The sequence below is a fragment of the Cyprinodon variegatus genome, unplaced genomic scaffold, assembly GCF_000732505.1.
Source record: "Cyprinodon variegatus isolate N-32 unplaced genomic scaffold, C_variegatus-1.0 Scaffold977, whole genome shotgun sequence".
NCBI lineage: Eukaryota > Metazoa > Chordata > Actinopteri > Cyprinodontiformes > Cyprinodontidae > Cyprinodon > Cyprinodon variegatus.
Genome location: NW_015151430.1, coordinates 210,062 through 235,365, shown reverse-complemented (window position 1 = coordinate 235,365; position 25,304 = coordinate 210,062). Strand labels below are relative to the sequence as shown.

General features: G+C 36.1%; 1 protein-coding gene and 1 gene segment (V, D, J or C); both read right to left on the bottom strand.

Moving 5' to 3' along the window:
* Positions 1-664: 664 nt before the first annotated feature.
* Positions 665-2,822, bottom strand: LOC107100484. The segment is given in 4 exon segments: positions 665-1,180; positions 1,291-1,334; positions 2,252-2,578; positions 2,689-2,822. Coding segments are annotated over 4 exon segments (537 nt in total).
* An 8,479-nt stretch (positions 2,823-11,301) lies between these two features.
* LOC107100482 lies at positions 11,302-13,795 on the bottom strand. The gene is made up of 6 exons (XM_015398990.1): positions 13,678-13,795; positions 13,235-13,558; positions 12,215-12,568; positions 12,011-12,136; positions 11,792-11,844; positions 11,302-11,674 (listed from the first exon to the last, which is right to left on the bottom strand). Exons 1-6 carry the CDS (start codon positions 13,718-13,720, stop codon positions 11,540-11,542), a joined length of 1,035 nt encoding a protein of 344 aa, XP_015254476.1. The 5' UTR covers positions 13,721-13,795; the 3' UTR covers positions 11,302-11,539.
* Positions 13,796-25,304: the final 11,509 nt, after the last annotated feature.

The following is a 25,304-nucleotide window of genomic DNA, read 5'->3' as shown; positions in this document are numbered from 1 at the left end:
TTGGTTTTACTAATGTTGTTACTTGTCTCTCTTACCTTTGATCACCAGTCTGGCCTGCCAGACTATACAATGTATACACGGCGTATCAGTCTGATAAAAAGCTGGTAGAGCTTGATTTCAAAGGCGGGACCAACAGTGTCATTAGCTACAATAATTAAAAGATTATAATGCTTTTTTGCACTTTTTTTTTCATAAAGCATTGTCTGCATTTTTCTGTTTCCCATTGAAAGTTGATGCTAACCGGATAGGTCCTCCTTGTATTTTATTTGTTCCTTTCCGTTGTTCCTTCTGCTCTTGGCTTCCATCAAATGTCACTTTACATCTTAATAAATAGGTAAATACATGCCACCAAATTAAATTTGCATTGCTAAATCAATTATTTGTGACAGCCTTCCCAACCCTGTTTCCTGTAATCACTCCTGTTACTCTTTTGCAATCAGCTTACTGCACCTCAGCACTACATCAAGCCGATTGCCTCCATATCTCACTGAACTCAAACTATAGTTCATGCATAAGAAACCTTAGTAAAATACTGAGAGAATGTAACTGAGAATTTAAGAATTATATTACTGTTTAAAACACATAATCATCAAATGAACAAGAAATAAATGTTTCACATTGTTCACTCTGTGTAATAAGTCAGTTTAATATACTGTACAGCAAAACATATCAGAACAAATTTTAAAAAGAAAAAAAATTGACGACCAGGATCAAGTAACAAGGAATTAATAAAAAATAGGAACAATATTTAACATATGACAAAACAGCATTTAAAATTAAAGCAAAAAATATCTTTAGTTAGCTCTTAGAAATATACCAATCTTAAAGCATTTTTTCTTTTACTGCCAGTTTGAGGTTCCTTTACATTTTCTGTTTGTTGATCAAATGGTAAGTTCACAATGGTATGATATCCGCTATACCTTAATATTCTGTGTAAATTAATGAAAAGCAGTAGATTATCATGTTTAATCAAAGTTAGGCCAATGCATTCAATCTATAAAGTTATATATTGTTCAATAGAACCTGATAAATTAGCACAAGGTTTTTGAGACATTTTTTAAATACTGAAGGCTTCTGCAGTGAAGATCATCTTTCTTTCAGATGTTTTCTCTGTGTCAGTATTGTCGGTTTTCATCTTGGTAAAAATGGCAGAAGAGTACATTCTTATTTCTTCCTCTCTCTAAAAAGATCAATTTAGAAATAAAATAAAAAACAAATACAAGTTTATGAAACTAAATTGTTACTTTAAAATTAATCAAAATATTTTATATGGAAGCCCTAATACTTTACCTGTTGCCTGCTCTGAGCACAGCTTTCCTTCATCTTGACAGACTCTGTTTAAGTAGAAAAATAGACAATTACATCTAGATGCAACAGTTATACAGTTATACAGACTATAAAAAAAGTACTAGAAAAGCATTTAAAATTACCAAGACGATGTCCATGGTTAAATCTGTTGATGAAGCATATAAGGACAGCCAGTCCAATCAGACATAAAAGTAAGGCAGCAGACAGAGAAATAGCTTTGATGGCCTGCTGTGACAGTTTGGATCCTGTCACAGGAAAATCTATGAAAGTCACATATGAAATATAAGATGACACTTGGGTTAGCTAAATTCTGCCTTGATAATTAACATTAAATCTTTATTCTATACCATACAAAGTGTCTTTATTATTGTAAAAAAAAAAAAAGTTTATTGTCCTTTATTGTAATAGGGAAATTCACTTTCAGCATTTCGACCCATCCCCTTGGGGAGCAGTGAGCTGCCATTCTGTGGCGCCCGGGGAGCAGTGTGGGGTTAAGGGTCTTGCTCAGGAACCCAGAATGGAAGCTGTGGGGATCGAACTGTGCATCGAAATGTGCATTTTTTTTAAACCTGGCTGGAAAAAAAACCAGTTACATACTGAAACAGACAACAGTTGATAAAACTGTCTGACCATCAAATAATATGCAAAAGATCAACGAATATACCATTTAAACTTGACATGGAATATGTGGATAACGTTTTTACATGTAGGTTTTTTTTTGACTCTGCTTTTTTTCTAATATAGCTGTGCATTTAATGGAAATATAATATAGTTTTGAAAAACACACACATCACATGAATCAAAGATTCATGAAAATTACCTTCACGTCGTCCTATGCCCATGAAACCACGCCTTTTGTAGTTAATGTTGACTACAATTATATTTATTTTGGGTAATTTCCTGTAATTTCCCGAAATACCAGAAGAAGAAATTATTTAGTTACCTTTTATTACTACATTTGTGCCATTCCATGCATGTTCAAGTGCATCCATTTGAGCACAGTGATACATTCCCTCATCTTGCTTAACCGTGGAGATAATTGTCAAACTTCCTTTGTCCCCGCTGTATGTAACATTGAATCTTGAGGCAGAGAACTGTGGTCCATATTTGGGTGTTATGCTTCTCTGCAGCATCACAATTAAATTTAGTGTATCTCCAGAACGTTGCTTGTACCAGTAAACCCATGAGGTGCTTTGATATTTTCTGCTAAAAGCACATGTCAGAGTTACAGACTGACCAAGTTCAACTGTGACCACTGGAGCAAAAGTATCTAAATATAAAAACAAAAGCAGCAAGTTAAACATTAAGATAAAAACCAAAATTTGAGCAAAGAAAATCCAGGTTTCTTATTATATCTTAAATAATTTAAAAATAACTTACATCCTTGTTGAACAAGTAACAGTGTGAGCCATAAGAGAGCCATTTTGATGCTGTTTTCATTCAGACACTGGACCCTTCTGTAAGAATGCGAGCTGTGGTGATCCAGACTGTCAGATGCGTGTTACTGGTTTATGTGGAAGGCGTGATCATACAGCACTTCCTGTCATAATGGGGTTCTGTTCTTCTTGTACATTTCTTTTGGTCACTTCGGTAACTGATGGGTTCCTTTTTCTCTCTGAACTGCTGTTTGTTATTTTGTGAAGATGACATATCAGGGGAGTTGCAAACAGATGTTTAGCCTAGAAATTTTTTTTTCCGTTTAGCTTTAGTATCCCTTTCATTACCACAGTAGTTTCTGTAAGAGATTAAAAATTCAATCAAGGATTCCAACAAAAAAAATATGTGTGTGTGTGTGTGTGTGTGTGTGTGTGTGCAAAGGAGATAATTCACTTACATTAATGAATACTGTATATGACTCTAGTCTAAAAAGGGTTAAATGTTTTACACATAGAGGTCATTACAGTGTACAGCTGTTTAAAAGTGTATTTTTCTGAGTAGCTATATTTCTGCAATTTGGCCACTGCTACATACACTGCTGTTAATGGGCAATCAGTTTTGAGCCACACCTCCACGAAAGTCAATCGGCTTCCAAAGTTAATCTTAAAAGGCCTACGATACACACTTGTCTGCTCCTTTGTGCAGTCAGCGGATGCGCTGTGACCTCATTCAGATGACACCGTTTCAACCCACCTCCAGCCCCTCCTCCAACTTCGTAGCTAAAGCTTCATCAGAGTGTTATTCCTCCCGGACTCTTACTGTGTTCGCTGTCTCATCTTAACCGGTCCGGCAGAAGACCGCCATGCTGAACCTGGTTCTGCCAGAGGTTTCTTCCCAACGGGGAGTTTTTCCTCAACACTGTCGCTCCATGCTTCCTCATCATGGACAGGTACTCTGAACCTGTATTATCCAGCTGGACTTCCATCTTCCAGGTCCCTGAGGGAAGCTCTAGTATCAGCCCATACAATCCACTGGATCTCCCCATAAAGCTCAGCATACCATCTCGCTAACCAGCAGTCTACAGACTGACCAACTTTATCTATCTCCACTCCACCACCAGTTTCAGGCCTGGGGGGGAAACAGCTCCTGTTCATGCATATCTATCAAAAGAGAAATGTGCAAGCAGAGCAGCAGGATTAGGTAGTGATAGAAAAGGTGAAGAGTCTGGAAAATGTTGCTTTGGGTGCTGAATCTGAGAAAGGAGATGAAGCCTCAGAGATCTCAGGGGAATAAAGCAAAAGAAAACAGTCTCAGAAATGTCTGGAACCTAAGGATAACCAGTTTGTGGGAGACCTACAGTACTAGGTGGTGGAGTGGAGGTGGTGGAATTTGGAAAACGCAAGATGAATAATAAAAGTAATTTCCCGCTGGGATTATTAAAGTATTTCTGCTTCTGATCTGATTTCTGAAAAGGAGCAAATCCAATAAAATTCTTTTTGCATCTTTTCAAACAGGATATGATTTATGACTATATACAATACAATACTATTCAGAAAGAAAAAGACAAGCTGACATAGTCCCCAGAGGAGTTCAAAACATTCCTTTGAATTAATATGGTAATTTCATACATCATATATCCTAGATCCAGAATGTGCTGGTTGTCAGACACAGGACTTAATCCTGAACTGACAGCCAATGCAATGCCAGTGAATACATTTCTGCTAGTTCTTAGTTATACGCACTTTGTTTGCAACTACTCGCCGGAATCCAAAAATGCAGACAGCTTTGTCAAAATTAGGCCGGTCTTGGATTTATTCAAGGTGGCCTTCGGTTCAGAAGAAGAATTTCAATCAGTCAGTGCGATGATGATTACCTACAAGGGACACCTGTATGGGAGAATTATCCTGCCGTAATGCAAGAGCACATAATTTCAATTTGAGAAAAGAATTTCATCTTCTTGCACTCAAAACTTATAATGCTCACACTCAAAACATGCGCTCTCTCTCAAATATTTTCTCTTCTCTCTAAAATCTTTGTTTCTTCTCTCAGATTTAATGCTTCTTGCACAGATATTTTCTCCTCTCGCTTGCCTCCTTCTCTTCGTGCACAAACCGTGCTCTACTCGAGTCTCAGTTACGCTCGCAAACCTGTAGGCTCTGCTTGCGGATTTTTTTTGCTCTCTCTCAGATTGGATCGGATCGTCGCCTAGCAACCTTTCCAGCCAATAGTACGACAGCCTCGGAAAGGGTGCGCTTGTCTAACTCTACTGAGTGTGCCTGTGATAAACCTTACCGACAATAAAATGGCTTTTTAATTTAAAAGCTATTAAAATAAGAAGCTGAAAAACAACAATCAGGAAAATAAAAAAAGGAAATGATAAAGGGCGATTCAAGAATCATCGATGAAAAGTCACTTAATTTCTGCTGGAGGCAGAATTAGCATCTGCCCTGACAAGCAAACTTGTTTTTTTTTTTTTTTTTTTCTGACAAGCAACTCTGAGGTGGTAGTTTTTATGTTCACATCACGTCGAGTCTGAAAATGCATAGCTTTTAGATTTGAGAGAGAAGAGAAAATATTTAAAAGAGAGCGCATGTTTTGAGTGGGAGCATTATAAGTTTTGAGTGCAAGAAGATTAAATTATTTTCTCAAATTGAAATTATGTGCTCTTGCATTATGGCAGGATAATTCTCCCATACACCTGGCTATTAAACATTACGGTATGTTTGCAAAGAACCCAAATAAATGGGTTTGGAGCGGTAAGGCAAGGCAGGGCAAATTTATTTGTATAGCACAATTCAGTACAAATACAATGAAAATGCTTTACATGATTAAAACATAGGAAAATACAACAGAATCAAAGCACGTAGGGAAAAAAATTTAATAAAAAAATGCAGAAACAAAAAAGAACATTAAAAACAGTTTGACTAAAGAAAATAAAAAAGTTGAACTAATGATGTTTCAGTTGAACTGTTTAACTAGAACAGTCGAAGGCAATCCTAAACAAATGTGTTTTTAGTCATGATTTAAAGGAACTCAGGCTTTCTGCACTTTTACAGTTTTTCTGGAAGTTTGTTCCAGAAAGTAGGAGCAGCCAAGTCAATGGATGATGCGCATCAAGGCCTATTAAAAAGTCTTGCAGTGTGTCTGGAGCAGCAGGCGCAGCCTATCCTGATGAATCTGAGCAGCAAGAGCAGCACTTCGTGAGCTTCTGAGCATGAGGTGAGTGACACGCTTCACACGTAGCAGATGTTGGAGTTGAAAAATTTAAACTTTTGCTGCTCGACGGGCAGCAAAAGTTCCCAGATCAGCTTCTCTCAACCAATGAGAGAAGCTGATCTGGGAGCTGACAGGAAGACGGACAATGCACTGCTTGTGCAGAACGCTATGATCACTACCCTGAAACTGTTTATTAATGCCTAAATTAACTTAAAATATCAGAGTCTGCCAGCAAAATATGTTCGCTTTTTTTATTCTGGTGCCTTCAGTTTGTACCACATACCTGAAAAACACTAACATGTACTTCCAGCTGCAACGACCAGTAGTTCAGTAGTTAGAGCAGATCGCGCGGGACAGGAAGTAATGTGCAGAAACCAAAAATAATAAAATAAATTGATATGTTAGCAACGTTTATTCCATGTTGGTTTCTCAGTGTTGGATGTTGAACCTGTTTCATTTCTGCCGGATGCTGGACCTCAACACAGAAATATGGCTTGGAGTAGATTGTGTGGGACAGGAAGTCATGTGCAGAAACAAAATGGAATATCTGTTTAATTTTCAAAATAATAATAATGTTCTGTGGAAACTTGCCTTTATTCAAGACTCACAATGGTCCTTCAAAAGCCCTCAAAAGCCCCATTTTATCTAAAACTGCAGTAATGTTGCAGACTCTTATATTTATCTTCTTTACACTTGATTAAATTAGCATATTTATCTACTTTGTTTAATATCTATACTTATTAATAGCTACATTTTTGTTTTATTCTTTCACTCTGGAACCAGGGAAACTATTTTAGTTTCATTTCATGTTAATGTTTTGAAATGAAGTCAAACTCATTGAAACATGATGTTGAAATGCACATTGTTTAAATTTTTTATCATTTTCGTTCTTGACTGTGTTAATATTCTTTTGATAAACTGAAAACAGGATAGGGAGGAAAAGGCCAAGTCAAACAGAGTACCTCTGTAAGCCAAGCAGCAAGAGGAGCAGTGAGGAGAGAGATAGAGGGAGAGCAGCTACTAAAAAGGAGAGATGTTGGATGTTTAATGCATAATAACAATTTTTACCATTTGTTTTTTGCATTACATAATTTAAAACAGTACATAATCTATAAATGACACTTGAGTGGACACACTGATTTCTTTATAGAATAAAGATTTAAGATTTTTTTTTTTTACTTGTTTACATTCCTCAAGGACATTTAAAAACACTTAGTAGAAAATCTGAACTGAGTTTATCATAATTCCTGCATGAGAAGGTTGAGAAAGTAGTACCGCAATCCTTTAATGTAGGAACATTTTGATGCTGTTTTTTTGTGTTTATTTATTTTTGTTGTATTTTTTTTTTAAATACATGTATGGTGCAGTGATTCAGACTGTCAGACATATTTTTTTTCTAAACTCCACGCCTGAAGATCCTGAATCCTGAACCTTTTAGATGTGTCTCTGCTCACAATCCTGTATCAAATGCGTTGATTACATCCTCGGCATGAAGACAAGTTATCAAGAGTTGCGCTAATTATCTAATTTGAGACTTGGATGTGCTGTAGCAGAGACACTTCTAAAAAGAGCAGGTCCTCAAGGAGTGTAATTGACAACCCTGTTGCAGCGCATACAATATAATTTCAAGAATAACCTCAATTTTAGGCTGTGTTCATCCTGTAGCTGTGGTTACAGAGCCAACAGTTGGTTATATGTTTTTGTTTTAAACATTTGTTATGTATATACTTTCCATATTTTCTAATTGCTGAATCATTTACATGTAAAACTTAAATGCACCAGGTTTAGTAAACTCAAATGTGAAGGGAAAATTAACAAATTACCTTCTGCTAAACAATTAGGTATGTATTTTCCTTGCTTTTGTGATAGATGTCACCAGAGTAATCTGTCTGTAAAAGTGTGTTATTTTGTTATTTTTTTATTTCAATATCCATCTTAGAGCCTTCTCTGGTTAATATGAGAAATTGATGAAGTGCAGGAAAGAAAGAGCTATCTGTGTGTGTCGTGCCTTCATAAATATTGCAATTCATTAAGGCTCTGTGATCATGTTACAGAGGTAAAATATTTCTATTTGAGTTTATCTGCGGTAATCTTGAGTAACATTGTATCTGAAAAGCTAAAATTTAAACACTTAAGTATACCAAGATGGATATGCAATAAACTGTTGTACCATGAAATTTGCTAAGGGATTGTTGAAGATTAATTTGTTATGTTATCTTCAGTTTTAAATAACTGTTACATCTGTTCATTTCTATGACTGATCATTCTTCTGTGTGGGTCTGCCAAAATGGGCATTCTTATGCTTACATTAGGTGACCAGAGCGGCTCCAGCATCACTTTATATAATAATGCTGTATGCTGCGTGATGACACCAGGATGCTGATTTGGGGCTTTTGGATGAGACACTTCCTGGCTGACTTTTAGATAAAATGGGAAAGTGGGTAGAAGCTCTCTGCCTTTCAGTGGGTCTCCACTGGATGGTCCTGATGTCAGGGCCTAAAAGAAAGTGAGAACTTCCTCTGCAATTTGTGCTTGTATCAATGATTTTGTTAAACATGAGAGGAATAAATTCTGTTAATGCTTAAATATGTTTATCCCTTGTGTACGCTATCTGAGAAACAATACCTCCAATGATCTGGTAATAAAATGGTCTTAAAACAGGGTCATCTACAGAGATCATCAAAGTTTGTTCTTCAGTTTGAAATCAGTGATTATCTTCATAGTTAGCCAAAAGTTTTTATCATCTGCCTTTTATCACAATGTCCCTCTCTTGTGTAGGGGGTTTAAGGTTTAATTTTTAATAAAAGGAACCTGGTTTCAAGTTGCGTCAGGAAGGGTATCCTGGGGTACATCTCTGCCAAGTCATTGTTTAAGTTGCATTGCAGCTAAAGGGAATTATAGTTAACCTTTTCAAAAGTTCTGAATTCAGAATCAATTCCATTGACAAGAAGTTAACATTTACAACAGGAAACATTTATACTGTATAGTCATGTTAAAGAAATCAGAACATTACTGAAAGTTTCATTTATTTCAGTAGCCCAGTTCAGATTAACTGCACAGAGGCTGGTGTTTTAAGCTTTTATTTCTTTTATTTATTGTAGGGAAATACTATTTAAATAAAGAGAGAATGGGGGTAATCACTCGGTCTGTACTTTATTTGGTCTTTGCAAAGACAGGAACAACACAATCACAAGAGCCCTCGCAACTGGAGTGCTCAGCCCTGTTCTGCCAAGAAAACGTTTTCTAACTATCTTACAATTATGCAGAGCAGTGAATGTCGTTATCAAAAGTTACAGACAATTTGAGAAAGAAGATATTGAAAAACCCGGGCCCAGAAAAAAAGGATTATTATCATGAATTAAATGGAGGAATAAAGAATTATTTTTTCATACCACAGCTATAAAGCATATAAGGTTACGGTAGCAGATCAGACCTATAAAAATATCTTTAATGTAGAAATATGAGCATAAAAAAATATTTTGCATACTTGCTTTATGATAACTGTTTTTTTTAAGGGACTTTCAGCCTTACATACAATCATATCTTTACAAAAGGCTGTAGACCAGTGTGTCCCAATCGTGGGTAAATGCCACTGCCCTGCATGTTTTAGGCGTCTCTCTCTGTTGCGTCACACAAGATTGAAATTATTACACAAGACTTATCAGCAGCCATCAAGTATCGCACATGTCTGATTTATTTAAGCAAGGTGTGTTGCAGCAAAGAGCTACCTCATCCAGGGCAGCGACAGTTGAGGAACAGGGTTGAGAACCAGTGCTGTAGAATAAAGAAGTTGCTTTGCATGAAGAAGGTTATATTTATGAATCCTTGCCTATTTTCTTTCTGCTTGTAGTTGTTTTCCTTGCAGAAGCTTGTATTCTCTCTGGGTTTCTTCTACAGATTACTGTCCAAAAAGCATGACTGATAGGTTAATATGGTCTTCTTAGTTACCTTCTTAGTGGGGGATTTTGTGCTTGCATGATTGTTTGTCCTGTAAGTCTCTATTTTGAGCTGTGATGACATGTCAAGGGTGCACCCTGTCGCTTGTTTTTTTGTTTTTGTTTTTTTTTTTACAGATTTTTAAGAACATATTGATAGTTTAGAATTACATAAGTCTCCTCTTGAAGTAACAAATGCATCAGCTAGTTTTTGCACCACTGTAGGACAGGACAAACTTGATCTAAATTTAGAAAAAAAATGCAAAGGTAAAATGTCACAGAAAGTAGTTTATAACTGGATTTAAATAATTTGCTAGTTGAAGAAAATACTCAGGTTCTTTTATATTTTTTCCTGGTGGAAAATTGAAATTCCTTCTAGATTTAGTGACTGGCATGTTTTCAGTGGCTCTGGTCCAAATACCAGAACTACCAAATGGCAGATAAAGAAGTGTTCCAGATTTTTAGGAATATTTTGTGTGGTTAAGTAACTCAGAGTAGTTTCAGGATTACAATAACAATATTAAGAATCTTTATAGTCGTTATATCCCCATTTTGGTTTTTGTTTATTCTGGCACAGTGACAAGCTAAAAGCACATAGTAGAAGGAAAACTTAAACAAAATCTTAAAAGCAAACATCAAGAGCCTGGAGCCGCAGCAATTAGCTGGGTCCCCATCTTGTAGAAAAAAAGGCCATGCTATTGTTAAAGATAGGCTCTCTGTGTCTGCACCTTGACCCTCTATCTCTCTGGTTCTTTTCCCTGAAAAGAGATCACTCGGGACAAACTCTTGAAATAACACTTCATAACTTATATGTATTAATTAACCAGGAGAAATGACAACAGATTCTGATAGAAATTGTAATCTTACTCAGATCAGAGAAACTGCTTAGAATATACAGAAGGCAGCAGCTCACCTCTGGGCTCACCTCTCAGGAAGTGGCCCCGATTAACAGGTAAAAAGGCATTTTATACATCTCCAGTCTGCCACATCATCATATTTTACATCATACACGTTAGCAGATGATTATACATTCATGGCTGCAGCCTTATTAAAATATTACACTTCGTTCTTAGCTGAAGGACACCACTCTCATTCCATTTCCAAATCTTTGCCACGTACAGAATGAATACAACTATGTATCCAGACAGAGGAACTGTCTTAATTAGATTAAAACATCAATTCTGAAACGCAAAAGGCGGCCAATACCAAGGTGTAATAAACTCACACACCATCAATGATAATTATCCTAACACTATGTGATAATTTTACCAGCAAGAAGGAAATTAATATGAAAATGCAGGAATCTTTTTAGAAAATATGATAACAATCAGCTCAAAGCTGTTCCATGGATTCCAGCTAGCAGAAATATGTAACAGAAAAAGTTTAGAAAAAAAAAACCATGTAGGGTTATGGAAATGTTAGGACTTTTCACAGATTTTTTTTATTTTGTCCAGTCTATGCTGAAACTGCTTTTAATAGATGAATTCTGAAGGCAACTGCAATGTATGGTGTTTTTCACTGTTATAAAATCCTAATAAAAGTTACATCATATTTTGCTGTTAGAAGGGGTGGAGATTCCGTCATCTACCTCTAAGAATTTTTTTCTTCTAAGCATGCTCTTACTTCTTGAGCTTGAAATTATTTACATTTTTCAGAGTATCTACGCCACAATGTTGGTGTTCAGCATATGTCTAAAGTCAAAGTTATTTATTACTATTGAATATCACTTGTGAGTATACACTTTCTTCAGTCTTCTGTTCTCTTTTCTTTTTGCTTTTTTGTTCCTTCCCTCCAGAGAAATGCAATGCGGCATAATCCAGATCAAGCCCATTTTCACTCTGAGGAAAAATACATACATTTTTACATCAAAAATACATCATTTACAATTTGTCAGCTGTGTTATTTACTATCACAAACAGTTGTAATTATAACAATAAAGTGTTATTTTTTTTTACCTCATCTATTTCTTGGCTTAAGTCCCTGGGATTTGGTTGAGAAGGGGAACTTTCTGTTAAGACAGGGCAAACATCTAAAGACACTGAGATTAAGCTAAGTTATATTTTCCATCAACAACATCTGCCAGTATATTTCATTTCATGCTATTACTTGGAATGTGACTTAATAACTTACTCTGAAATTATGGTGTGAAATTTAGTTTGATAAATGACACCTACCGTTTAATCGTGTACAGCTTGATTTTTTTGTTCGGTACCAAAAATAAGTAATATTCAGGGTCACAGAGATGGCCAAGCAGATTATTATGATCATTAAGACAACCGATGAATTAATTGACATTTTATCTAGAAATCAAAGAAAGTGAAACATATCAGAAAAGTAGGATTTTTCTACAATAGTAGAAATGAAAAGATCCACAATACCTTGATTCTTCATGTTTGCTGCATTTCCAAATAATATTTCTCCACATGTGGCCACAGCACAGTGATAGGAGACTGATGAATTGATGTTCTTGGAAAACCTAAAACTACATTTCTTTTGATTGTTTGATGTCTTTTCACAATTTTCTTGTTTTATGCCTTCATTGTAGACAATATCTGGATATGAGGTATCAGATATTGCTCTGAACCAAAACACACTGGGTTCTCCTGAACAGGTTGTGTTATCAGACTCAGACAGGATTGAACACTGCAAAGGTTCTTGGTTTGTTGGATGAGCGCGATCAGAAACTGTTGGCTCATGAACAACAGTGTAGCTTGACACCCTGTGAGAGTTTCCTTTTAAGAAAAAAAACAACATACCTATAAATATGGGCTCTGACATCTACATTTTGGCTAAAAATGTTATAAACATAAATTGTTTTTTTTGTTTGTTTTTTTGAAAAAAATCATTTTTATCTCAATTTTAATTTAAAAGTTTGAAAATGTTGAATGAGCTTGTTCCATTTGTAAAAGTTGCAATGTTAGACTTTTAACACATATGTGGATATATGGATAAACAGAAGCAGATGAATAAAGTATCTATGGTTAACCCAAAAATTGTTCTTACTATTTAAATAGTAAGATTTAATAGTAGATTGATTTAACCATGCATTTTCTGTTGTTAATAATCGAAAAAAGTATTTTAGAACTCACTAAAGACTAGTATGACAAAACTTTGATACATACTCAATATATAATTAACTAAATAATTTGTATTTATTCTCATTACAGAATTCTCATTTATATTGTCTTCCAGCTTATGCATGTTTCCACTCTAAGTTTGAGTGTTGAGCACCAATTTTTTCTAGTAAAAACAGATTTTACTCTTGTATGTATTAGATTTTTTGAAAAATTGTCCAAATAAGCCTATCTAAAGCACACTAGACATGATGGTAATAAAAACAGCTCTCATTTATTTTAACTAAAACCAAATTTTGGGTTTAAGAAATACTAGACGTTTACCTCTTACTGACAAATAAGTCCCAGTCCAAGTAAATTCACTCCAGTCCATAAAACCACAATGATACATTCCCTCATCTTGTTCAGCTGATGATAAAATTGTCAAGGTGCTTTTGTTGCCATTGTAGGTTATTTTGAATCTTGACCTTTGAAATCCGTGCTCATAGATTTGTTTTTTACTTTTATGCACCTTTGCAATTAATTCCAGAGTATTTCCTGCACTCTGCTTATACCAGTAAACCCAAGTCACGACCTTTAGATTTTCAGGAAAACAGGTCAAAGTGACAGGTTCCCCAAGCTGGACTGTGATGATGGGGACTAAAGTATCTGTAGTACATAAAAAGCAATGACATGTAAAAAGAATAAATTAGCAGAAAGCATAAATCACAGATCATACATAAAAATGTTATTTGAAAACTCAATCTAATAATTTCAAATCTACTTACATGCTTGATGAAGAAGCAACCATATAAACCATAGTTGAGTCATGTTGACACTGTCCTCATTGGGACACTTAATGTTTAAGTAACTGAGGGAGGTGTGGCGATCCAAACTGTTTAATGTATCTGATTGGTTACCTTCGAATGAACAGTCAAATAGGACTTTCTTCCACAATTAGCTTCTAAATGAATCTTAATTTTTTTTTTTTTACTCAGCAATCCTATTTAGTAATGTAGGGTCTTCATTTCCTAGATTCCTACCATTGCCAATATGATTAATATATTTATTTGTTGTATCCAAACACAACTGAAACCAATTCAATCAAACACAGGTGCAGAGCTATTGCATTTAATGATTCTTATCAGGAACAAAGGAGCTGTGTTGAACAAGGAAACATTTCTAAAGGCTAGAACAAAAGGACCCTAAAGTCATCCTACAACACATAGTTGGACCGATTCTTTAATGCCTCTATTCTAATCACTTTGGCATGTTGATTTTACACAGCTGCCAAAGTGAATCGAATACCTACATCTAAAGATTTAGAACACTTCGCAAATACTTCTGGCAATGTATTTTAATTGCTGAAGCACAAAAGTTCTTTTTTCAATTATACTGATCATATACTCGGCACTCCAACATGGTCTATAGGAAATTAGGAGAGATACACGGCTTAATATGTCAAATAGCTACAGGACAGCCAAGACTGCCAGAGGAGGCAAAATTATTTAGGTACTCACTGCGTTGTGTTTCATTTTGACATTTTAAAGAGTAAAAGACAGTTGACCCAGATCCAGGCTCAGTTTTTCTTTATGCAGTACAGCACACAACCAAGAGTCAAAGGTTGAACCGGTTACATCGGTGCCATGACCCGGATTACAGAAGCTTAGCCCCTCTAAAGTCTGACAGCTACTTAATAGGATGTGGGTTTGAGAACTTTGTTTGTTTTTTAGATTTAGTTGCTGAATTGTTTTTTTTTCAGAGACTGATTACATTGCAAAAACTGATCTTGAAATAAGTTTAAAAAATATTTGAATAAGTATATTTTTTCTTAATTTGAACAGGTAAATAAAAAGATCTGATCATTTGAAAAGACAATGCACTTATAGAAAAAAGTATTTACTTATACTATTATTAGTATTATTTTATAAAATAGCCTATATTTAGAATAGGTCCAAGACTTTAAGCCATTATTTCGATTAATAAATAGAAAACATTTTATTGTGTTAAAAAATGTATGCAATTAATTGCTTTTTTTATTTGCTTTCTAACAGTGGGGAGCAGGAGCCTGTTAAATTTATAAAATTCATGAAAAAATTAAGATTTAAGATTTAGATTTGATCAACCTTAACAATTTTTGATATTCTGTTTTTATGTTGTTTTGGTTTTCTACCATCCTGTTGTTTCATACATCATATTTAGGACAGATATTTATGATGCAGGTGATGGTGTTTCTCGTGATGCGGGTGAGTTGGCATGATAGGAACTCACCAGTGGTCTGTCCCTTAACCGTGCCCCTAACAAAATTGGATAAGTATTTGTAGTTGAAAAGTTATTTCAACTAAAAATACTTTTCTATTGCAATATCTCTACAGCTATGTGCTTTATATAATTTGGTGTGTTTCTATCTCCATCATATTCATGGGGATTCCTACAGTTATAAAAGTTAAAACAGTTTGTTTTCACTTGCTGGAATTCCTGCATAGGCAGAGCAAACTTGCATTAAGCATCTTGGTTGTGAGTGTTTTTAGCCTTCAGGACCATTGGAAATTATCAATAAAATTCATTAGTACAATTTTATTTTATGGTTGTTCTACTCATGCATAATGACATTTTTCAAAAACATTTCATATGTGTAAACTTCCAAATAATATATGGAATGCTGTGTATGTTTTTCCTATCACATTAATGAAATAGTATGGGCTTAAGTAGACAGACTGTAAAAGTGCTTGTGGAAATTGAAAGAGCACTGGGTATTCTTGAACCACTTCCAAAAAAGACGTACAAAGCAGAAAGTCAATGTTTACAGAAATAAGAGTTTTTCAACACTTTTTATGTTGAATTGATTCTGTTTTTGGACACAAATTTTGTATGACATTTAAAATAACCATTCAAAAGGTACTGTGGATGTAGTACCCAGTACACACACATACACACACATAGTGTGTGTATGTGTGTGTACTGCTGTTGTTGGTGAGACGTATCATGTTCATTTCCTGTTTTGACTGCTGAGCAGCGTGCTGTTCAGGCTTTGTCTGAATTAAGTTCTTTTTTTTCTGTGATAACCCTGTCACCACTCTACTGAACACTTGTCACTCTCACACGGTTTTATTTCTGGTAGTAAATAGTTGCTAGCCTAGGCTAGTGCTAGCTTAGCATAGTAAAGCTTCTCTCTACCTCCCTTGACTCTTTTCCAGGATTATGTGAGCATCAATGAGGCGGCACCTTCTAGTTATATACATTTTCACATACCCAGAAATTCTGGGTGAGGAGGAGGAGTAGCAACAATCTTTGAGTCTGACTTACTGATTACTCCAAAGGCAGTTAATAATTACAACTCTCTTGAACATTAAACCCTTAGTTTCCCTCATCCAAATTGTAGAGTACCTATCTGGTTTGGAATTAAATCTTGACAGGGTCATGTTAGTGGGGGATTATTAAAAATAAGATCATTAGATCATTGACTTCCTTTCTTATCTAAAATTCTTGAGAAAGTAGCTGCCAAACAAGTGTGCGATCACTTACACCATATTGAACCTTTGGAAGAGTTTCAGTCTGGCTTTAAAGCATAGCATCACAGCACTGAAACAGCTCTGGTGAAAGTCGCTAAGGATATTCTCATGGCCTCAGGTAATGGACTCGTATCTGTACTTGTCCTCTTAGATCTCAGTGCTGCATTTGATACAGTTGATCTTAACACTATCTTAGAAAGCCTTGAATTGTCATGATCTGGCCTGTTTGCTCTCCCTCAATTGGTTATTTCTTTCACCTGCTGTTTTCCCTCCCTGCGTCAATTATCATTTATTCCTCTCACCTGTTCCCTTTGGTTTATATTCTATTCAGCCTTAGCATTCAGGGCCAGATCATTATTTGTTTTCTGTAAGTCGTTCTTTTCAGTTCTGTTTATTTCAAGGTTCATCTTTTGGATCCTGGCTGCAAATGGAAAGAGGGTTTTGTGTCTGTCTTGTCTCCTGATTGTCCACTGTTTCTCCCCTGCTGAGTCCTCAGGGTGTTTGACTCTGTACGCAGGGATGTTCAGTTTCTATCCCCGTAAGCCTTGCTTCAAGGAGGAGACCAGTTTAAAGGTCCTGCATCAAGTTCTGGTTCCACATCCTGTCTCTGCTACTCTCTTCCACTGAGCCTGCCTATCTGCACCCGATCCTTTCTGCTTCTGTGCGAGACCCCCTGGCCACCCTTCCGGACTGGATCCTGCCACCTGTCTGTTCCTGCCTGTTCTGGATCCTGTTCTGTCTGTTCCTGCCTGATCTGTATCCCTGATCAGGATTGGCTTCCTGCCAATCCTCTGGAACTGCAGCACCGGGGACACTCTGGGTGACGTGCGCTGCGTCAGCAGTCAGCCCATCGGCTGGATCGCACCCCCTTCAAGGATGATGGACTGAACTCCTAAACCAGGTAAGTGACTCACTGAGCTCATCATCGTTAGTCCAATGATCGTGGTCACTTACTGTACCTGTGTTTCTCCTACAGAGTGTCTGTGATTGCAGTAGCCGCGAGACACAGTTCCTAGATGCTCCACTTTAGTTTTAGTTTTGTTTGCTTTCATTTAATAAACGTTTTGAAGTTTCCTACTGACTGTCTCTCCTTGAATACTGGGTCCAACTGCCCTGCTTCATGACATGAATGTTTTGTAGGAATTAAAGGAACAGCACTAGACTGATTTAAATCTTACCTATCTGATCGATTTCAGTTTCAGTTTCAGTTCACGTTAATAACAAATCTTCCTCATGCTTAAAGGTTACCTGTAGAGTAGCAGGGATCAGTGCTAGGACCAATTTTCTTTACTATATATATATATATATATATATATATATATATATATGCTCCCAATCGGTAGAATTATTAGACAGACTGGGGTTATTTTCCACTGTTATGCTAATGATACTCAGCTTTATCTGTCTATGAATCCAGATGAGGCTAACCCATTACATAGATTAAAGGCATGTCTTGAAGATATAAAAACCTGGATGACTCTTAAGTTTCTGCTTCTGAATGCAGACAAAACAGAGTGTTTGAAAAAGAAGCTGATTAGCCAGTCACTTCATTTGAATGGGATTAAACTGATCTCAGATAATAAAGTAAAAAATCTTGGTGTTACTTGATTCTCAGTCTGCAGGTTTACTACTATTCCAGTGGGTGACTCACACCACCCAATGGAACACAAACTTTAAGTGATCACAATCCTTACAACATCGTGCTGAGCATGTCCCTACAAAAACATAAGGGAAACAAATATAACAGAAACACATCAAAGATGCTCTTCAAACCGGTGGATACCCAAACTAGGCGTTTGTCAAATCAGCAAGGAAATCCAAAAGACATTCAGCAGAACATAACGGTGAGAAGATTATACGCAAAAACTTACCATCCCATATGTTGCTGTAGTCTAGACAGAACCTGACCATTAGGATGCTAATGGATCCTAAGGTTCAACGCAGTGAGGAATGAAATGATCTTTATATTGGAGAAACCAAACAACTTCTCCACAGACGCAAGGCCCAACACAGAAGAGTGACTTCTGCTGTACATCTTCACCTCATGGACAAAGGACATTCTTTTGAGGGCCAGAATGTTCACTTTTTGGATAAAGAAAATAGGTGGTTTAAGCGTGGCGTGAAATAAGCCATCTATGTTAATAAAGAAAAAAAACAACCCTAAACAGAGGGGGTGGACTCAGATTTCAGCTTACAAAAACCTACAATGCAGCAATTAAGTTAATCCCTTCCGGCTATCATCTCAGCCCGAGCCGCTGTTTTAGTATCTACTGTATACTTTACTCCATTACTTATTTTTCTTCCTACTTCTGACTTCTACTCATTACATTTTCACACAAGTGTCTGTACTTTCTATTCCTTACATTTTTAAAACAAACGTTAATTGTTACTTATCGCTTCGGTTTAATGTTGATAAATATTTATTTCACGTCATGTGCGCCATCCAATGCAGATCATTGGCTCCATCCACATCTAGTGAAAACTAGTGTAACTGGATGATTCATATGACGCAAACACTCATTGGTTAACTGTTCATCAAATTTGTGCTGATGCCAAAGGGAATCATCAGAAGCAAGCAGGTGTTCTTCAAACTGTAAATGTTAATTGTCCATGCCATGCTACAATGTTAGATTCAGAAAAAGATGTCTGAAAGGTCGGACACAGGCGAGAGCGTATGGGGAGATGGAGACGGAGACCAACAAGACCTCCCACATACTTGGCCCTATCTCAAAGAATTTTTCAGAATATTCGAAAATTTGAGCTTGAGATTCATATAGCGGCATCTGGCTGTAGAAGTAATAGTGTGGGAAGGTATTCCTGACTTTTAAACTTGATTTTTGTGCTTTAGAGATTAATAAATATGTAAAAATAAATAAAACATTGCTGTCACAGGTCCCTAAAGGTAATCTGATATGACATATTACTTTTTATTATCAAGTACTGAGCTCCAATAAGGTTTTATGTAAAGCCTCTTTTAAATGAAGCTATGCATTGTACATGGTAATAAAGTCTTTGTTTCTTATTGCCTTTTAAAAGTGTTGCAGGAATAGATAGATGATCGTTTTAGCATATAAAAACTTAACTTTAAAAACATCATCCATCTAGCTGTCCAGCCTACCCAGTGCGGAATTTACATTTTTATTACATTTATGTCTACGGACAGATTATTCCATCCACTAATACAGAGTGGAAATATATAGAAATGTTTACCCTGTTACAAAGATGTGGGGTTTGGGAGCATGTTTTGGAGAGGCCTTGTTTCTGTTTGCATAGAAGATGTAAATGGAACTGTAATTTTAACACCAATACTTTTTTTTTTATTTACAGTGTATGAACAGTGTGATTTCTTAACAACTAAAACCTTGTGTGTATGTTTTAATAATATAAATAGAAAAATATATATTCATAAAATGAATATATGGCTGACTGGTGTCTTATTAATGTTCTATCTGGTTCCTCTCCTCTTTCTCCATCCCTTCCTACCCACCTCTTCTTCCTCACTTCTATCACTGGCATTATCCAATCGCTCTTCATTTATTCAACACAATGGCTTACAACGGCCCTGTTACCTACTAAGAACAATAAGAGCTGCAAAAAAAAAAAAAAAAAAAGTTATAGCCCTTTTATAAATACTTTAGTATTAGAACATAAATTAAATATACAGCATACAACTCTATGATTAAATTTATTTGATGCTTAGAGGAATAAACATCCTTAAGATAGAAAATATACATAATATTGAATTAACCAAACAGAAGATTTTGCATATCATAAAATCCAGAGAAGAAGACTTTTCAACTGCTTAAATTTGTTAGGTTATTTTTCTCTGACTAAAATGAAGTTCATGTGGACTTCCTGTATACAATTATCACTCGATGTAGATTTCACTGGCATTTTGACTTGAAAAAGATTACATTCATTTACGCCACATTTTTGTTAAAGCTTAAGTAGTTTTTAGCTGCTATAGAAGGAGATTTAAAAAAACAGATTTCACATCAATAACTGATTACTGGGAAGTAGGAAAGGCTAAGATCAGAGTCTATTGCAAACAAATCACCTTCCCATGAAAATCAAAAACTTAGAAAGTGACATAAAATAGTAGGAGGAAATATTTTCTTTCGGATGGGACAGGACCTGTAAGGTTTTTAAATCATGTTAAAGATAAGCTGTATTTTACCATGGCATAAAAAGCTGGAAATCTGGAGTGTGCTTTGATGGCACAGTGGTTAGGGAACATGACCCATGTATGGAGGCCTTATTCCTTGACGCGGGCGACCCAAGTACGAATCCGGCCTGTGGTCCTTTCTTGCATGTCTCTCACACCCCCTTTCCTGTCAACCTATTGTCCCTAAAACAAGCTACTAGTGCCGTTAAAAACTAAAATAAATAAATACATAAAAAGCTGAAAATCTGAAAGAGAGTAGCATAGATGTGATATTTTTAGGAACAGCAGCTTCCCTGCTTATTTCGCCATTGATCCATAGTGGGAAAGACTGTCAGAGAAGAAAAAACATACTCATTTCATTAATCAGATTGTTTGCAGCAAATATTCTGAATGAGTCTTGCAGAGAAGCACACTATTCCTCTCTGAGCCTTAATGCAAGTCTGTTAGTACACACTCAGAAGGTTTGGCACAGTTTGAAAGCTCACACAGCCCACTTATCTTATCTTAAATCTCCATGTTGCACATGAGAGCAGCTGTGACGAGACAAAACTGTTTTCATGAGTTCTTCAAAAACCCACATTCTCTGTGTCATGTAATTTTTCTGCTGAAGGATAAGGAAAGCCTTTGAAACTTAGTGGTAAAAAAGGAGTGAAACCAATTAGGTCTGACTTTAACCAAATAAAATAAGATATTCATAATAAGCGAAATGTCAAGTTTTCAACAGAAATAGATAAGCGGTATCCAGCCATCTCGTAATATATAGCGTGTCATAATCTTGGAGCTAATGATGGCTTAATGTTTAATTTCATTTATCTTTGTAACTCCGCCAAGTTTCTCATTACTGTTCATTTTTGTCGCCTGCTCAAGTCTGTATTTAACCTGCCTGCTCCCAGTCATCAGTGCCTGATTATTCGAGCCTTTGGTGAGAGTTCTCTAGTGTACCCATTTGTGTTCTGATTGCCTGATTCTGACTCGTTCTACCTTTGGACCTCTGAGCCTGCCTGTTCCTGTTCTGATATTTTTGCCTGACCTGTCTTCAGACTTCTGATGGATTCTGCCTGTGGACTAAACCGAGATCTGCATCCTGAGTTCGACATGGATTTCCCTTTGGTACCTCTTCGTATCTCTGATCTTCTGGCTCTGACTCCTGTGGACCTCTTCGACAACGACTTTGACGTAGCCCTTTGGATAGTTCCTCCTTCCTTCGTCTGCTAGGATCTGTTCGTCGTCCAGTTCTGCAGCATTCAAGGATACATTGTCTGGAACTCTCTGAGCAGTTTTCTCTGTCTGGTGTTGGCAACCATTCGGCTGGAATCCACTCCTTCCCATGGGCACAGACCGAACTTTAAGACCAGAGGTTCCTGCCTTAGACGTCCCTGCAGATCCTTTGTTGTTAATAAACACTTTTGAGAAATTAGCCTGTGTGTTTGCCTTGAATTCTGGGTCCTCTGTTCTGAGTCTTGACCTATCGGTCTTTTAAAAGCCTGAAAGGCTTGACCCATAAGGTCCATAATTCCTTGTCATTCTGCTTCCAATGGTATACAGGGCAATAAATATTAACCAGTGTAGTCATGACCATAACAAATACACTAGGTTCTTTTGAAGACATGTGGGTGATAATGGTGGTGGTAACATAATTAGTTCATATCAGAGGGCTAAATGCAACTGAGCTATTAACTACCAGAACCGTTCCCTGGTAGGTAGGTTCCCTTGTGACAGAATGTGCTAAATAGTGTTTTCTTGTTAGAGTACACTCACACCAGTTTAACCAACTAAAATAACCAAATACATTTTTTAGATATACTATTGTATATAATCATCTAAACCTGGGATCTTTCTAGAAGTCAACTACAGTGAAAGACAGTTCTTCCAAGGAAACATCAGCCTCTGGAGTCATCCAGTCTTCTGAAAGTTGAGGAACACTATCCAGTAGAGTGTACATGTAGCTTCTCTTACAAACCTGCTGTCTAAAGAGGTCACTGCACAAACCTACAGTTTGCTGGTGGGTGAAGATTACTTATAATGAACATAAACATGCTGGTATCGTTCAAACAACTATCAAAACAATCAGCTCACAGCAGTTCCTTTGATCCCTATCGAATGTTTCCTAGAGAATACTGTGATCAATTGTATCAAAGGCAGCAATGAGATCCAAAAGGATAAGTTCAGAGTATATGGGCGATATGTACAAATTTTCCAACCGATATTTGTCAGTCCAACAAATGGCAATGGACGATACATTTGTGGAGGTGACGAGCACACCCTATGAGCACGTCTTCGGCCCCGCTGGTAACATTGTTAACCAATTGCGCACAGTGCTGAAACCAGAGGTGGGGACTCGAGTTTGTGACTCATACTCGAGACGCACTTAAGTCGCATATTTAATGACTTCAGACTCGACTTCGACTTGCATTTGAAGGACTTCAGACTCAACCGAGACTCGCGATTTCCCACTTGTGAACAATATTTTATTTTTTAAGTGTTTTTTGTTTTACTAACTTGACTAATCGCCGCTCGCCACTCGTCACAACGCTTTGTGACAATGCTACGTGACATATAAGCATGTATTTTTCATTTACCAGTTCAAGATAATGATCATTCCATAGATATAATAGTGACCTTTAAGCTATACCGTCTCAGTGAAGAAGATGAAAACACAAGGAGAAACAAGCAAGCATGCAAATTATTGAACTTATTTTTATTAATCATGTGATTAGAATTTATTGTGCGATTAATTTAATATTGCAACAGGCCTACTCTAGACTTGAGACTTGACTTGGACTTGAGCTCTCAAGACTTGAGACTTGACTTGGACTTGCAAAAAATGACTTGTGAACATGTCTGGCTGAAACCCACTAAGTTAAACATGCCTGTTTTCTTGTCAAAAATGTAAAAGTTTCTTCCAGTGGGAATTGTTTCCTCTTTTCCAGTTGTTCTGACTTTGTTATGAGACATTATAGTTTTTGGATCGTTATCCATTGTGTATTTGCATGGCACAGACTTAAAACCGCACAGACTGAAAACAGGGATAGAGATTTATCTATTTTTTTTTTTTTTTTGAAAGAGTACAGCCTAACTGGAGGAGAGAATGTTCATTTTTATTTTTGTTGTTGTTTAATTTTGCATTTGTTGTGTTGAAATCAAGATGGTGCATCCCGTAAACACACCAGAAAAAATATTGCCTCTCCCTGGTTCTGGTTCTGCTGCTGCACGGTTGCTATGAGGAAAAGAGCTGCACATGGAAGGAGTATGTGTGCACCATAAAAAACAGCATTAGGTTTCCTTTTTGTTTTGTTTTTATTTTATTTTTTTTTTTTCTTTTTTTTTGCTTGTTTTTCTTGTCGTAGGTCAAAAAAAGAAACAAACAAAAAACATTACAGATGATGTATAGAATCGTCCAATCACTCGACCTTAGTTAAGACACCAGTCAGCCATCAAAGGTTATGAGAATGTCAAGACTTTCTTCAGCATACCATTAATGAATTTCAAAAAGCTGAATTTGAAAGCAGCACCCTATGTTTTAGCTCATTTTTTCCCTTAGTTTTGCAATAAAACACTAAGTTGTTTGATTTAAAATGTGTTCTATCCTAAACTATGATCAGTATTTTGCTAATTTGCTGTCATTTCAGTGTATAAACCAAAAATAAAAGCCAACAAAAAGATATACATTGTGTTACATATTGTCTGTTTCTTGTAAAGGCTGTAGAGTCGAAACTAGTCTTTTGAGTTTTAAGTTGTAAGTTTAATAACTTTTACCCTTATCTGTTAAATAATGTGAAATAGACCACATTTCTATGCAAACCTTACCTGTCATATTCTCTTTTACCTACCCTGGTACTTTGTTTTTTATAAATGACAACATTAGACGGGTTCATCAAACCAAGGTACAGTATAGTTAACAAAAATAGGTATACTTTTGTTGAAATATCCATTTATTTATTAAATCATTTTAAAGCACATGCCTGATAATTAAGGTACATTTTTTATTTATTGTTTCACAAAATCATCCGTTTGATTTGAAAATTTTTAAATTATTTTTTTTCTGACAAATCTGTACATATTTCAATATACTGATATAATCCTATTTCATCATGTAAGGTTGGAAAATATTTAAATAATTTATTTTCATGTATGATCCATCTCTAAACGATGAGATGACACTAACAGTATTTACTTTTTTTGTGTGACTTCATAATTCAAAATGGCAGACCTTAGCACAAGTTGAGTTACCGTAATCATATTGACCTCTATTATTTAACTTGTGAATACACACTTTCTCCAATCTGAACTTTATTTTTTCCTTTTTTATCCGTCCCTCTAGAGAAATGCAATGCAGCATAATTTAGATCCTGCCCATATTCACTCTGTGAAAAAAAGGAAAAATATACATTTATTTCATATTGGCCACCTCTGTTGGTTACTATTATAGTCAAACCGATGTGATCATTAGTTTTGTTTCTCACCTTATCTATTGGTTGGCTTAAGTTTCCGTGATATTCCTGAGAAGGGGAACTTTCTGCAGACACATTAACAACATATGGAGTCAATTATGTTTTCCATCAAAACATCAATATCTATCAGTCAATATCTGATGTTCAGTTCTGTTATGGGATTGGATCTAATACCTAATTTAATACATGGAGTTCATGTTATGATGGCTTTAAGAGCTTTAGTTTAGTAAATTACACCTACCTTTGAATCGGGTACAGGATGATATTTGAGTTCTGTGACAAATACA

Coding starts and splice junctions, on each gene's coding strand:
- LOC107100482 (XM_015398990.1), bottom strand. CDS start 13,720: ATGACTCAACTATGGTTTATATGGTTGCTTCTTCATCAAGCAT. Junction 13,559..13,677: donor GTTGCTTCTTCATCAAGCAT/GTAAGTAGATTT, acceptor TATGTACTACAG/ATACTTTAGTCCCCATCATC. Junction 12,137..12,214: donor AGCAAACATGAAGAATCAAG/GTATTGTGGATC, acceptor TTTGATTTCTAG/ATAAAATGTCAATTAATTCA.